We start from the raw sequence: 16,401 nt of genomic DNA, 5'->3' as shown, positions 1-16,401 counted from the left end.
CTAGTTTGTAAAAAGCGCTTAGCTATAAGGAAATAAATAAATTTTATCCAGTTTGACATACAAATTTTTCACTTCCTTGCTAAAAAATTATTTCGAAACTTCAAAAATTCATCAGATATTTAGCAATGAAAAATACTGTTCGGGTCCATTTGACTATTGAAAAGTTGTTATTAATAAACCAAAATATTTACCTAGCTACAAATATTTCATTCTTCTCTCTAGGCAAACTAAACTTCACACTAACAAGTTTCGCCCCCTTAATTTTAATTTCTCCTTTAACAGCGCTGTCACTGTATAAGTTTGTCTTAAGTTTAATTCCAGTGCTGGCGAAAAAGGCGTCAACTGACATTTCTCCTGTCAGATCCACAGACATGGTAGGTTGAATATCAGCTGAAAGAATTAAATTATTATGTATTAAAATTCATTAAAAAGAAAATAAAGCTGGACGAAAACACATAAACGAATCCCATAAGCTACAACAGGGAGTAAGACAAGGTGACACCGTTTATTGTCCCGAACGATTCATTATGGTAGAAGACATTTTTTAAAATTAGAATGGAAAAACAAGGGTATAAACCTAAAAGGATCATACATCAAAGAATCCATTTGAGATTTGCAGATGACCTAGTTCTAATAGCAGATAATATGCAAGAACTAATGAAATGTTACAATAATTAGACGAATTTTATATACAAAACCATATCATAAATAATTTTGATCAATATGTACTTACATAATAATATATCCGGACCATGCCATGAAACTAGGAAATCCAAATAAAGATACTGAAATTAAAAGAAGAACACAACTGATGTGACGTTTAGGATGTCTGCAATTTTTTTTACGCAAAGATCCCTAGTTTGCAAAAGTGTAACAGAAAATAAGCTTCAATTGCAAATTGCACGAAAATTACTACTATTAAAAATACACGAGTTGCTAGTTTTTATTTCTTTCTGACCCGATGGTACAAAATCGACTAATAGTTCTATTTAAAAATATAACTACACAATCCTGATAAACTGTAATAATTATTATATTAGATTATTATACATCCCAGACGAAAAGTCATAAAATTTAATTGCTTGACACGTGACACCCTCGGTTCTTCGAGAGCTACTTCACGCTGAATTAGCGACTTTTTTAAACACGAACACTTCCACATATACAGTATGTCCCTGTAAGTTGTATCCATATGGAAAACTTTTTTATTATTAATTTTACGAAAAAAAGTTATTCTTCATAAAAAGCTCTGCATTGTCCAAAACCTAAGATTTAACCATCAAATATCAAATTTTTTGAATATTATACGAGGTATGTCAAAAAGTTTGAATTTCACTCAAGAGTAAAGTAGCTTTATTTTTCACAATATTGAAAATTGCTATTATGAAAAGTTGTTTGGAATTAAAAACTGTATGCTAGTATGCAATTACATCCTTCTAATTGAAATTTTTTTTTTTTGAAAAATTATGGATATCCAACATTATTTTAAGTTATTTTAATTCAGATAACTCTTTTAATATTAATTTTACGAAAAAAAGTGATTCTTAATAAAAAGTTCTGCATGGTCTAAAATCGAAATTACAACCATCTTTTGTCAAATTTTATCAATTTTATACGAGGTATGTCAAAAAATATGAATTTCGCTCAAGAGTAAAATACGTTTATTTTTCACAATATCGAAAATTGTTATTATGAAAAGTTATTTAGAATTAAAAACTATGTTTCAGTATGTAATTACATGCTTCTAATTGAAATATTCTGAACTATAAAGGTACTTTACTTTTGATCTAAATTTATCTTTTTTGACATAATACCTCTTATAAAATTGATAAAATTTGATATAAGTGTGTGTGTGTGTGTGTGTGTGTGTGTGTGTGTGTGTGTGTGTGTGTGTGTGTGTGTGTGTGTGTGTGTGTGTGTGTGTGTGTGTGTGTGTGTGTGTGTGTGTGTGTGTGGAAAGATAATGGCATGGAATCAAGTCCATTTGCCACAGAAAGTTGTAAAAGGAATTTTCTTATAGTATAACTACAGAGATGTGGGTTATGCCGTTTTAAATTTGTATTTTATTTTCTTTAATAAAATTTACTAAAAGTTCCAAGGTGTTTTTATTGGCAGCTAACAAAATGTGTGTGAGATTTAATGGAAGAAAATATTTCATTTCAATAAGTGTACGAATTAAATCATTGGATTTTTTAAATGTTTTTTGCAACCGAAAAATATATGATTTAGATCTCCGTAAGAGTTCTGATCACAACTACAGGCCGAGGACTGTATAATGCCCAGCTTAGCTCAAATTTGATATAAGATGGTTGTATTTTAAGTTTTAGACCATCCAGAACTTTTTATTAAGAATCACTTTTTTTCGTAAAATTAATAATAAAAGAGTTATCAGAATTGAAATAACTGAAAAAATAATTATAGTTATCCATAATTTCTCAAAAAAAAGTTTTCAATTAGAAGGATGTAATTGCATATTAGAATATAGTTTTTAATTCCAAACAACTTTTCATAATAGCAATTTCCAATATTACGAAAAATAAAGCTACTTTACTCTTGAGTGAAATTCAAACTTTTTGACATACCTCGTATAATATTCAAAAAATTTGATATTTGATGGTTAAATCTTAGGTTTTGGACCATGCAGAGCTTTTTATAAAGAATAACTTTTTTTCGTAAAATTAATAATAAAGAAGTTTTCCATATGGATACAACTTACAGGGACATACTGTATAATAGTCGAAGCAATAAAGCATTGAACCTCCGAAAAAAAAACGACAAGACAGGTCTTAATAGTTCTTTTTGCATTTGATTCGTGAATGCGCCAGGAAACTTTGTGACTCCTAGCCATGAGATAATATTGAAAAACTGCATACAAAAAATGCATTCTTAAAGTGCATCTCAAACAGACAATAAAAAAAAATTCAGAACTCGTCAATTATCGGCGGAAAGAGTTCAATTTTGGTACTCGGGGGTTTTTGGGGTCGCTGAAAACGTATATGACGTCTTAAGTGACCTCCGGAGTATCTGGTGCCAGGGTACCTACCTACTATTTACCTAGTCTTGTGGAGTTTTCGGCAAATTCATTAAACAATTAGTCAAAAATCATTACTTGTTGGGTTTTGGGTCGCTGACGACGAATATGACATCGACAGTGATCTCCAGAGTACCTGGTGCCCATGTTACCTACTGTTTACCGCGTCTTGTGGAGTTTTCGGCAAAAAATGTATTAAAAAATTGGTCAAAAATCATTACTCGGGGGGTTTTGGGGTCGCTAACGACATACATGGCATCGGAAGTGATCTCCGGAATACCTGGTACCCAGGGTACCTACTGTTTACCTTGTCTTCTGGAGTTTTCGGCAAGTTCATTAAAAAATTAGTCAAAAACCATTACTCGTTGGTTTTTGGGTCGCTGACGACGAATATAGCATCGGAAGTGATCTCTGGAGTATTTGGTGCCCAGAAAACTCCCAGAAGGTATTATAAGCAAAAAATGTATCAATAAACGCGAAAATCAGAATATATGAAACGATAATACGACCTAGTGTTGTATGCAAGCGAAACGTGGGTAATGGATCAACAAGAGGAGAAAAAGATACAGATATGGGAATGGAATATCCTAAGAAATATTTTTGGAGGTATACAGATAGAGGAGAAAACCTGGGGGAGACGAACAAATGAAGAAGTAATGCGAATGTATGGGAGACCAAAAATAACGATAAAAATACGAGCCTAAAGAGCTAGGTGGCTGGGTCATATTACTCGAATGCCAGATAGTAGAAACGTCAAAGAATATTGAATGACAAAGAATTTACAAAAAGGAGACGAGGACCCCCAAGGAAGAGATGGTTAGAGGCCGCAGAAAGGGATTTAGAAGAAATCGGGGTGAAGGACTGGATAAAGAGTGAAGACAACCGAAAAGTATGGAGAAATATTATCGTTTTCCACAGCTGTTATTGACATGATGCCGACATACAGGGTGTCCAGAAACTCTACCGACAAACGAAGACAGGAGTTTCCTCAGATAATTTTAAGGCAATTTAACCCAATTCACTTAGTCCGAAAATGTTTGCTAACGGAGCTAGAGCTATTTGAAGAAGGCGTCTGGTAATTAGTTTTTCTTAAATATCTCTAGAACTCTTCTATTTAGAAAAAGGTACACTTACATATTTATCTTCCAAAGATAAACCGATTCCATTCATTGCAAATTTCTAGTACCGGTCATAGGCGTCCGTTTTGGGTAAGGCAACAGTTATATTATCGCATAACTTTTTTGTTTTTAATTTTTAAGCATTTTTGAGTCTGGATTATTAAAACGTAAGGTATTATAGTAGTAAAAGGTAGTCTTACTTTAAGTCGATAAGATACACCGTTTTCTAGAAAAATCGATTTGAAAATTTTTCGTTTTTTGAATATCAAAAAAAAATTAAAAAAAAAACTATTTAGAAAAACGAAAACTGGTACGTTTATTTATATTCCAGAGATGAATCGATTTTATTAATTGCGAATTTCTAGTACCGGTCATATGCGTCCGTTTTGGGTAGTTCAACGATTATTTTATCGCATAACTTTTTGTCTTTAATTTTTAAGAATTTTTGACATTAGGTTATTAAATTATGAGGTATTCGAGCACTAAAATTTACTCTTGCTTTAAGTTGGTAAAATACATCGTTTTTTTAAAGTTTTTTCAATTTTTTTTTTTTCAAATTCAGAAAACGAAAAATTTTCAAATCGATTTTTCTACAAAACGGTGTGTCCTACCGACTTGAGTACCTTTTAGTACTAGAATATCTCACAATTTAACAATCCAGTATCAAAAATGCTTAAAAGTTAAAGACAAAAAAGTTATGCGATAATATAACTGTTTCCTACCCAAGACGGACGCCTATGACCGGTACTAAAAATTTGCAATAGATGGAATCGATTTATCTCTGGAAGATAAATATGTGTACCAATTTTTGTTTTTCTAACTAGAAGCGTTCTGGAGGTATTTAAGAAAAACTAGTTAAAAGAGCCATCTTCAAAGAGCTCTAGCTACCTTAGGAAGCATTTTCGAAGTAGGTGAATTTGGTTAAATTGTCTTAAGATTATCTGAGGAATCTCCTATCTTCGTTTGTCTGTAGAGTTTCTGGACACCCTGTATAAAGGAAGTCGGACGAGTACTATACAAATTTGAGATAAACATAAAGTGAAAATGCTTTTAAAGTACTTATTCTAAAAAATTAAATAAGGACTACCTGTGAGGTTAAGTTCAAATTCCTTGTCTTTGGAGTATCCTGTTGATGCAAGTGACCCAAATAATTTAATGTTAATCGATGCTGTTCCTGTGGCTGTAAGAGAAAGCGGTAGACCGGCACCAGTAGGAACAACGTACTTTCCATCCAAAAACATGGACGCTTTGTTGTAATTGATTTCCTGTGAAAAAGTAAAAAAGATGAAATATTATAAAGGATGACTAAGTTATTTAAAGCTCGAAGAATCTTTACTTATTGGCTTTTCGACTATTTTTAACGTGATTTTAAAAATTAGTATGTCCGTTAGTTTTTTCTACTTGTGCTTTAAATTTTACGTTAACTGAATTTAAATTCTCTGTTCGACTAAATAAAATTAGCTTGTTCCCAACTTTGTTAAATGCTTTTAAAAAATTATGATAGAATATTGAAGCATAAATATATAATTGAACAAATCTTGCATGAATTTAGTCTAGTGTAGGTTTTACTGAACAAAAATTTTAAAGCATAAATTAATTATTAGTGAAAAAGCACGGTATTGATTAAAGGGAGCCACATAAACATTATTACGTATATGTCTATATTAACTAAATTATCTCTCTCTACAGGAGTGAGTTCCTCGGAGGGAGTGTACTGATCGCCATGATAGGCGAAGCAATAAAGCACTAAAATTGGCCATATCTCCGAAAAAAAAAAGGACAAGACGGATCTTAATAATTATTTTTGCATTCGATTCGTGAATGCGCCAGGAAACTTTGTGACCCCGAGCGATGATATAATATTGAAAAACTGCATACAAAAATGCATTCCTAAAGTGCATCTCAAACAGACAATAAAAAAATTTAGAACTCGTCAATTATCGGCGGAAATGAGTTTAATTTTGTTACTCTGAGGTTTTTGGGGTCACTGAAAACGAATATGACATCGTAAATGATCTCCGGAGTACCTGGTGCCCAGGGTACCTACTGTTAACCTCGTCATTAAAATCCATTGAAGAATTAGTCAAAAATCATTACTTGGGAGGGTTTTTAGAGTCACTAACGACGAATATGACATCGGAAGTGATCTACAGAGTACCTGGTGCCCAGGGTACCTACTGTTTACCTCGTCTTGAGTTTTCGGCAAAAAATGTATTAAAAAATTAGTCAAAAATCATTACTTGGGGGGTTTTGGGGTCCCTAAAACGACGAATATGACATCGGAAGTGATCTCTGGAATATCTGGTGCCCAGGGTACCTCGGCTTCTGCGGGTTTTCAGCAAATTCATTAAAAAATTAGTCAAAAATCATTACTCGGGGGTTTTTGGGTCGCTGACGACGAATATGACATCGGAAGTGATCTACGGAATACCTGATAACCAGTGTACCTACTGTTTACCTTGTCTTCCGGAGTTGTCGGCAAATTCATTAAAAAATTAGTCAACAATCATTAGTCAAGAGATAATCAGTAGGTACCCTGGGCACCAGATACTCCGGAGATCACTTCCGATATCATATTTGTCGTCAGAGACCCCAAAAATCCCCTGAGTAATGATTTTTGACTAATTTTTTATTGAATTTGCCGAAAACTCCCGAAGACGAGGTAAAAGTAGGTACCCTGGGAACTAGGTAAGTATTCCGTAAATCACTTCCGATGTCATATTCATCGTTAGTGACCCTAGAAACCCCCCGAGTAATGATTTTTGACTAATGTTTTAATACATTTTTGCAGAAAACTCCACAAGATGAGGTAAACAGTAGGTACCCTGGGCACCAGGTACTCCGTAGATCACTTTCGATGTCATATTCTTCGTTAGTGACCCTAAAAATCCCCGAGTAATTATTTTTGACTAATTTTTTAATGAATTTTAACCTGAGGTACCCTGGGAACCAGGTATTCCTGAGATCACTTCCAATGTCATATTCGTCGTTAGCGACCCCAAAACCCTCCGAGTAATGATTTTTGACTAATTTTTTAATGAATTTGCCGAAAACTCCCGAAGACGAGGTAAAAGTAGGTACCCTGGGAACTAGGTATACCTCGTCCAATTTACTTACCGTTGCACGTCATCCGCGCCATAGCCTGTGACACGATACCAACACGAAATATCTAGGCGGTAGGTGTGTTCCCCTTTAGAATCATTTTGATTCTAAAAAAGAACACACACACCGCCTAAATATTTCGTGTTGTTATCGTGTCACAGGCTATGGCGCGGATGACGTGCAACGGTAAGTAAATTGGACGAGGTTATAAGTATTCCGTAAATCACTTCCGATGTCTTCATCGTTAGTGACCCTAGAAACCCCCCGAGTAATGATTTTTGACTAATGTTTTAATAAATTTTTGCAGAAAACTCCACAAGATGAGGTAAACAGTAGGTACCCTGGGCACCAGGTACTCCGTAGATCACTTTCGATGTCATATTCTTCGTTAGTGACCCTAAAAATCCCCGAGTAATTATTTTTTACTAATTTTTTAATGAATTTTAATGACGAGGTAAACAATGGGTACCCTGGATGGACACCAGGTATTCCGAAGATCACTTATGGCATCATATTCGTTTTCAGCGACCCCAAAAACCCCGGTGTAACAAAATTGAACTTATTTCCGCTGATAATTGACGAGTTTTGAATTTCTTTTATTTTCTGTTTGAGATGCACTTTAAGAATGCATTTTTTGTATGCAGTTTTTCAACGGAATGGGACGTTTCATCGTCGCCGGTTCATCGCCAGTCCATTTCATCGCCGTCATATCTTGCATTTCATAGGATTCCTAATTAATACTAAAAGTAAATAATAATTGTAACTGTCGAAAATTCGGAAATATATCATATAGCGATTAACTGACTGGCGATCAATCGGTCGGCGCTGAACTGGCGGCATCGAAACTGCGGCGATGAAACGTCCTAGACCCGTTTTTCCATATTATATCATGGCTCCGGTTCACAAAGTTTTCTGGCGCATTCATGAATCGAATGCAAAAAGAAATATTAAGATCTGTCTTGTCGTTTTTTTTTCGAAGGTTCAGTGCTTTATTGCTGCGACTATGATGTTTTTATGGTTCAACTTAATTATTGTTGGGGAACTGTAGTCTCCAAACAAAATAATTCTATTTAACCAAAATAAATTATAATTCATAATATATAATCAATATTTGTTAAGAACACACGCAAAGATCTTTTTTCCTACGCCGGTTTCTTCGAAGAGAATTCTTCGCGCGCCAATTTGCAAATAAAGCCGGTAGAGTGTGGAAAGATGTGTTGTGGCGATTTTACGGTTCCTAGCTGTTAACTCATTTAAATGTTCTATTTCTTGCCCTTTTCACATTTCATTACAGTCTATCTAAATAACGAGTGTTTTATTTACTTAACCAATTCAACAAGCCAGAATTAGCAACTTATGGAGGTCCATTAAAGTTTCTCCACTGATCTATCGAAGGCGAGCGGCACATCGAACTTATAGCAAGTAAGAACCGCTGAACGGAGATACTGATATCTATCAGACTTCATCATGAAGGGTTGTTGAAACCGGCATTCCTTCAATTATAAAGTTGTAAAAATGGAATATAAAGTCCATATTAACAATACTTCTGTACACACATTAAATATGCAGCTACGATGCTGACTGGGTGTCTGATACCGAAATCAGAAATACAGAAAGCCAAAAATAATAAATCACCGGGGCCCGATCAAATTCCTGCTGAGCTAGGTACTTAGAATGTGGGCCCAGAAAGCATTACCTACTTAACCCGCGAGTAGTCGCGCGGTGAGATAGAATCTCAATTTTTATCCTTTTTCGCGATAACTTAATGAAAAATTTTGCAATTTTGAAAAAATTTCGTAAGTGCCTCGAGGAAGGGTGTAGTAATGCGTAGGAATTTTTTTTCTTCTTTTTGTGGAATTTATGGCTTTGGGGAGAGCCAATTAGCTTTAACCCGCGAGTAGTCACGCCGTTAGATAGAATCTCACATTTCATCCTTTTTCGTAATACAGAAAAACCTGTTAGTAACGGCCACTAAAAATTAAAGAACTATTGGCCGATATAGAAAGGTGGTCGCTATTGCCAGTTTTTGTAGTCTACATATATGTAATTGGTTTAGGAAATTTTTAAACTGGCCGTTAGGGCAGGTGACCGATGTTGGCAGGTGGCCGTTAACACAGGTTTTACGTACAGTACAATTTGCCAGTCACTAAAAATGAAAGAACTATTGGCCGATATAGAAAGGTGGACGGTATTGCCAGTTTTTGTAGTCTACATATCGTCGGTATACTGCGAAAACCAGGTAAATGACAAATTTTAAAATATTGAGTTAAGTATACCAAAATTCTCAGCTTTTTACGCTCTACATACAGGTAAAACACAGTAAATGATACGACTTACCATTCAGCAGATAATTTGTGTGATAAACAAATAAGTTACACATAACCAACTTTTCATTTTCAACTAAAATAATATATCGTTACTTACTTTCACAAAATTAAAGTTCTGTTGCATGTAAAACCAAGTAAGCGCACATATATTATTTTGCCGGACAACAATATATTTCTACTGCTGTATGCTATATTCAGTAAAAAGGTAATAAATATCTTTAATACATTTTACATGTATATTTTATTAAAATTTCTCATTCATATCGACTGGTAAAATCGATAATATCGACTATGTTTCTTTGAATGGTCAAGAGGTACAGGTATGTGAGAAGTTTTTTTGTAAGACACTTTGTATATCAGCGTCGTTAATGCAAGATGTCGTAAGAAAAATTGATATTCTATGTTGTTATGCAGATGCGGGCAAGAGGCAAGCATATTATACTGCCAGATAAAACAAGCAATGAAAAACGCAAAATTGTGAAGGCTCATATTGAGTCTTTTCTAATCATGGTCCCACATTATATCCGCCAAAGTTCGAAGCGTAGGTCTTCTTCTTCTTCTTAGCCTTCTATCGTCCACGTTTGGACATAGGCCTCTCCCAACTCCTTCCATCGGGCTCTATCCTGAGCAACATATTTCCAATTCGTTCCGGCTACTCTTTTAATATCATCAACCCATCTCATCTGTGGTCTTCCTCTCGGTCGTTTACTTTGGTAAGGTCTCCAATGTTGTATCGTGGCATTCCAACGTTGGTCTTTTTGTCTAACAGTGTGGCCTGCAAAGCTTCATTTAAGTTTGGCACCTTTTGTTGTTATGTCCTCGACTTTTGTTTTTGATCTTACCCAGTCGCTCCTCTTTTTATCTGACAGTCGTATACCTAACATTGCTCTTCCCAAGCGTAGGTATTTGGACAAAAATTTGAGTATAAGGAAAATGTATCAACTTTATGTATATGATTGTCAGCTGAAGAAACCGGAAGATATTAGCGAAATTACATACCGAAGAATATTTTCTAACGACTATAATTTAAGCTTTTTTGTCCTAAATAAGATCAATGCTTAGTTTGTAATAAATAATATTTATTAGCCCTATCATATTATGATATGGCTGGCTAATCCAACTAAGAAACCGGATTTAGAAAACAGTTACAGACAACATCAGAAAAAAAAGAAGTATGGAATCTCGAAAAACGAAATGATAAGAAAAGCTCTAATCAACATCGGAATTTTGTTTCAATCACTTTCGATCTACAGGCTATACTACAGATTCCAGATTAACTGGACAATTCATATATTCTTCCCGAAAATTATGGGTCAACAATTTGTGTGTAAATGAAGCCGCATTACCAAAAATGTAGCTTACCGTTTTGCCTGGTCAGAAATTAACGGTAGACGAGGAAGTTCTGAAATAGAAAGCATTATACTCAACTACTTATCAAAATGTGCCCCAGAATATGTAAGCAAGTGAAATAAGTGTATATTCTTATACCTGTGGAGGACAGTATCGTGACATAAATTTTAGAGTGGGACAATCTTGTATGGAAGTTGACCCTATACATAGCAGTCATCTAAACCGCTAGAAATCAGATCTCTCTATGGTATGGCAGATTACTTGTCTGTTTTTGCAAAATGCAAGGGAAACTAAAAATGTCAAGGTCAGTGATCAAAAAGTATGTATAGAACCATGAAGTATGAATCCATTTCAATTATGACGCGTCACCAAGCTTCATTTCCTTATTGATACTGCACGGCAGTCAACAAGAAAAAAGCAAGCTGAGTTATCAACTAACATAAGCATGCTTATGTTAGTCGATAAAAACTTAAGCAACTTTATGATAGAACTTCGCCAACTAGCATAGCAAAAAACAGAGATTTATTACAGCTATTTGAAAAGGGAGTGATACCGGAGGAATATAACAAGTGGTATCGTATTTTACGATGCCAATGGCATCTTGTCAGATTCTGCTTTCAGTGACTAATCTATACGCATAGTAATATTATTTTCTTGTATCTGTAACACGTTCAACATAAATTTGTTTTTTCTATAAAACTGCCTATCATTTATGCAAATAATATCCATATAACTACAAACAGCTCTGAATAAAATGTTCAGGGAAAACCAGTTAAATGTTATAATCATCGACTAATCTCTTAAAAACATTGCTATTAACTAGTTAAATCCTCATATTCCGATCACAAAACTACAAAATATTATATTTGGTTTATTATATTTGTTATAAATGTGTTATTTTAAGGGTAACTGATTAATTTAGATTTACAGGTAAAACCGGGTAAGTGACCGCATCTCCATCTTAAATTTAGGTTTAATCAGCTACGTGTCTTAACTTTTTCAAACTAATGATAGAATATCATTTCTACTATATGCATCTTTTACTAGAATCCCGAATATCAAACACAAGTTGTCCTCTTAATTCAAAATAAAACACTAAACTTTAAAAATGTTTTTTCTCGGTTTCGGTATTTCGGCAGTTACCTGGTTTTCGCAGTATACCGACGATATAATTGGTTTGGGAAATTTTTAAACTGGCCGTTAGGACAGGTGGCCGATGTTGGCAGGTGGCCGTTAACACAGGTTTTTTTAATAAAATTGTTAGAAATATATATTTTCAATATAACAAGTAGATAAAAATAGTACAAAATAAAAATTTGTTTTAAATTCGTATTTTGAGATAGAATCTCACACGCGACTATCGACGTTACAGAAGTGAGCGCGACTACTCCCGGGTTAACCACTTTCTTTAACAAGGAAGGAGAAATACCAGATGATCTGTTTGACGGTTCAGCAGCGGCTAGGTCGAGATTTCTCATCTTCTTCGCGTAAATACCTAATACAATTTGTTTCCCTAACTTAATTATATACTTACTTTTCCAGATAATAGAGTTTTTAGATGATTGAGAGGATCTATGTTGTCGATCGCATCTTGTATTTCTTTTTTTCCATTGAAAGTCAGGTATTTCGCTTCATTTCCAAATATTTTCCACCCAAGGGCGATCTGAAAATAATATACCACACAAACTTAGTAATATTGTTATAGCAACTAAGCCTTATGATATTTTCCTTAATAGAAGATAACAGGGAAACAGTACAGCCCTAAAGACAAAGTCAAAAGAAATCGTACTAACATTGAATATAACAAATGGAGATACCTTAAAAATTAATTCCTATATACCTTTAAAGCTATTGAAGAAATTATTCTGCACAATAAAAATATAAAGAAGATTGAATTATACGTATATATATATACACACACACACTGTAGTACTTAAACAAAATATACCAACCTTGGGTTCCTTAGCAAAGTTGTCAACAACGTTAGGAAGTTGGTCTGCTTGTGCCTTTATGTCTGTGTTATTCTTTGCATCTCTTTTAAATCTAAGTGTATCCATAATATTATCCTTTAAACCCTGTGAGGGTCCTTTGGGTCCGAAAAACGATTCCAAGTAATGTTCAAATCCATCAACCCGACTATATATCTAAAAATATAAAATATATTACTAAAATGACAGTGTTGCATACTAGGTATTTATTAATTTAAAGCCTTAGAAAGAAATATCAAACTTATTGTGTAATTGGTATATTGAATTTACGCTAAAAATACCCAAAAGAATTAATAACATTTTGAAATATCTAAATAGACGCAAAGCTACGCTAGACAAATGCTTAAAATGACACTCAGACGTGACAAAAGATTCAACTCTTCGCCATGAAAGAATAAAATGAAGAAAATTGGACTGACATTGTCTTATAGGATTTTTCTTAGCCGGTTTTCCGCTCTTAAAATGTACTGTTGTTGGTGTTGATTTTCCTGTTCATAGTTCCTGCGCAGTTTATTATATTTTGTAGACCTTAGGCATTATTTACAAGTACAAGAAGTTAATACTTGTACAAGCTATCACCATCAATATAAACATTTTCCAAGTCTATGCTCCCACCGTAGATTAAGAGGAAGAAGAAGCATTTGCGTTTTATCAATAAAATCACACAGAAAATTCCAGCACAAAAAAGTTCTCATCGTTATGGGAGATTTTAATACTAAGCTTGCTTGAAGATGGAGATAAGCCACAGTACATCGAAGCACATGTAATTGGAGTCAGAAACGGGAGATGAGACCTCTTAGAGAGAAGAATACTCAAAACTAGTTGAATGTAAAGTATAAACACTTCAAGGCAGAAAAATTAATAAAAAAAATTATGGATGACAGAGGAGATCCCGAAAATAATAGACGAAACAAGAAAAGCAAAAGTTGACACAGATATAAAACGATAAATATAACTATAAGAAGGAAAAATCAGAAAAGAGAAGGAAAAAGATGTAATGGAAAGATGCGAAGATATTAATACTCTACAGTTAAATTACAATAGTCACAATGTACATAGAAAAGTTAACCAACTAATAGGTGGACTAAGATGGAGACAGCAAGGAAATCTAACTAATTCTGACGGAAACATCATCTTGGACAAACGGAGTAAAATAATAATGTGGCAAGAATACATAGAGAAACTCTTTGAAGACCAAAGAAATGACCTTTGAACTAGAGCAAGAGGTAAATGATAAACCAAGAATATTACAGCAGGAAGTTTATTCTTCAATAATAAAACTAAAGGATGGCAAGAAAGCAGGCTATAATAATACAAGCAAAATTACTCAATCTAATGGACGACGAATCAGTAGCAATAATCACAAAGATACTTAACAACATGTAAAACTCTGAAGAAATATCAACAGAATTGCTGACGTCTGAGTTTATTGCACTTCCAAAAGACCAGGACTCAAAAAATGCGAAGAATACCATAGGATAAAACTGATGAGTCATTGCCTAAAATCGTCCCTAAAAATTATTTTTATACAGTGCACTGAAATAAGTCTACATATTTACTTATACCGGGTGGTGAATCGGAAAACGGGCCATAGGAAACTCAATGTAAAATTCTAAACTGTTGAATTCCTGCTTCCCTATCTATTTTACATCAAAAGTCATGAGAAGTTATTTGTAGAGGATTGAAATCTGTATTAAAAACAGAAGTTACAATTGTTCTACGATTTAAACACATTCCAAAATTTTGAAAAATATAATGTATTTACCGCAGTAGGTATGTGTGGGTATGTTAGGCCACACGTTACTATTTAACTGACAGTGAGCACATTATTGACTGAAGAAAATATCTTTATTATTAATACTTTCTCCTTAACTAAGGGTATCTTATCAACTTTATTGTGTTTTAAACAAAAAATGATAAAATAATTTAAAAAATTGACAGTTCTAATTGTTAATATAATAAATTCATTGTCAACAAATGCAATCTTATACACATTATTGTATTGTGTGTGGCCTAGCTTTGGCGTATTACTCTGAAAATTGTATTATATTTTTACAAAATTTTGAATAATTATTGTTCATAGAACAATATTAACAGTTGTTTTCAATAGAGATTTCAATTCTCTACAAATAGTTTCTGATGACTTTTGATGTAAAATAATTAGGGAAGCAGGAATTTAACAGCTTAGAATTTTACATTGAGTTTCCTATGGCCCGCTTTCCAATTCACCACCCGGTATAGTTTTAGCATATAACCAAAACGCTCGGACAGGTCGATTTTTAAAATAATCATAGTATATTATAGCATCACTTTATGCAATCCCTCTTCAGGTGAGTCATATCTTTGGTTTTTTTAATAGGAAAGTACATCATGTGCCGCCTCATTTAAAAGCTTTTGAAATACTGATTACAAAAATGTATAAAAATTTAATATTTTTTTAGAGCGTAAACGCAAAATTTCCGTTCTAATGTTTTTTAAGTGCAATTATTTTTTTCGAATCCTGAGAAAACTAATAAGTATTTTTGAAAAATTTAAACGCAGAATGATAGATTACAGTATTATCGAGGGTAGGAACTACCTAAGAAATTCTATAATGTTTATTTTAGTAAGTTACAGGGGTGAAAAAAAGAAGATTTTGTGTGATTTTTAATTTCAAATAGCTCATTCTAAAGAAACTTTTTGGTCATACTAAGGGATTTTCGGCCCTCGGTAATAATGTAATCTTTCATTCGCGTTTCAATTTTTCAAAAATACTTATTAGTTTTCTCAGGATTCGAAAAAAAGTGAATGCATTTAAAAATAATTCGACCAAAATTTTGCGCCTACGCCGTCAAAAAAGATTAAAGTATTATACATTTTTGTAATCAGTATTCCAAAAGCTTTTAAATGAGATGTCACATGATGTACTTTCCCATTTAAAAAAATCAAAGTTATGCCTGTCACCTGAAGAGGGATCGCGTAAAGTTCGAAACATTGATGCTATAATATACTATGATTATTTTAAAAATCAACCTGTTAGAGCGTTTTGCTTATGTGCTAAAAATAAATAAGTTTATAGGGAGGGGTAACACTTATTCCAGCGCACTGTATAATTGTCGTATTTCTTCTGTCTGTTATCTTTTTTCTTATGTTATTTCTTGTGTCTGATAGAACGTCTGTTATCTCTATTTATTTTCAGGTATTAAAATATCAGAAATTTCATAAAAATGAAAATTTCTCAAGCAAAAGTGTAATATCTCAGTAACAAAAAAATATTTGAACAAAATTAACCGTATTTGAAAGAGAAAACATATACTTTAAGATTCTATGCGTATTATTTTAGGATAGAAAAAAAATTAACTTATTAATTAACAAATTAATCAACAAGTTGTTTTGTTTTATTTCTGTACTTGGTACTACTTACTTACATTACAACAAAATTTCAAATTTTAAATTAGAACACAAATTTTAAATTAAATGCTAAATAGAATATTATTAATGCTATC

General features: G+C 33.3%; 1 protein-coding gene across 1 annotated transcript in view; it reads right to left on the bottom strand.

Moving 5' to 3' along the window:
- Window positions 1–16,401, bottom strand: part of LOC114337267 (uncharacterized) — a 721,645-nt gene that overhangs the window by 646,188 nt on the left and 59,056 nt on the right. Inside the window, exons 10-13 of the mRNA XM_050641250.1 lie at window positions 12,881–13,072; window positions 12,463–12,591; window positions 5,237–5,414; window positions 192–390 (exon numbers count right to left, since the gene is read on the bottom strand). Coding sequence (XP_050497207.1) covers window positions 192–390; window positions 5,237–5,414; window positions 12,463–12,591; window positions 12,881–13,072 — 698 coding nt within the window. The remainder of the gene's footprint in view (window positions 1–191; window positions 391–5,236; window positions 5,415–12,462; window positions 12,592–12,880; window positions 13,073–16,401) is intronic.

This window comes from Diabrotica virgifera, chromosome 10, assembly GCF_917563875.1.
Source record: "Diabrotica virgifera virgifera chromosome 10, PGI_DIABVI_V3a".
NCBI classification, from domain to species: Eukaryota; Metazoa; Arthropoda; class Insecta; order Coleoptera; family Chrysomelidae; genus Diabrotica; species Diabrotica virgifera.
Note: the sequence above shows the minus strand (reverse complement) of the source record. Positions and strands in the feature narration are given on the sequence as shown.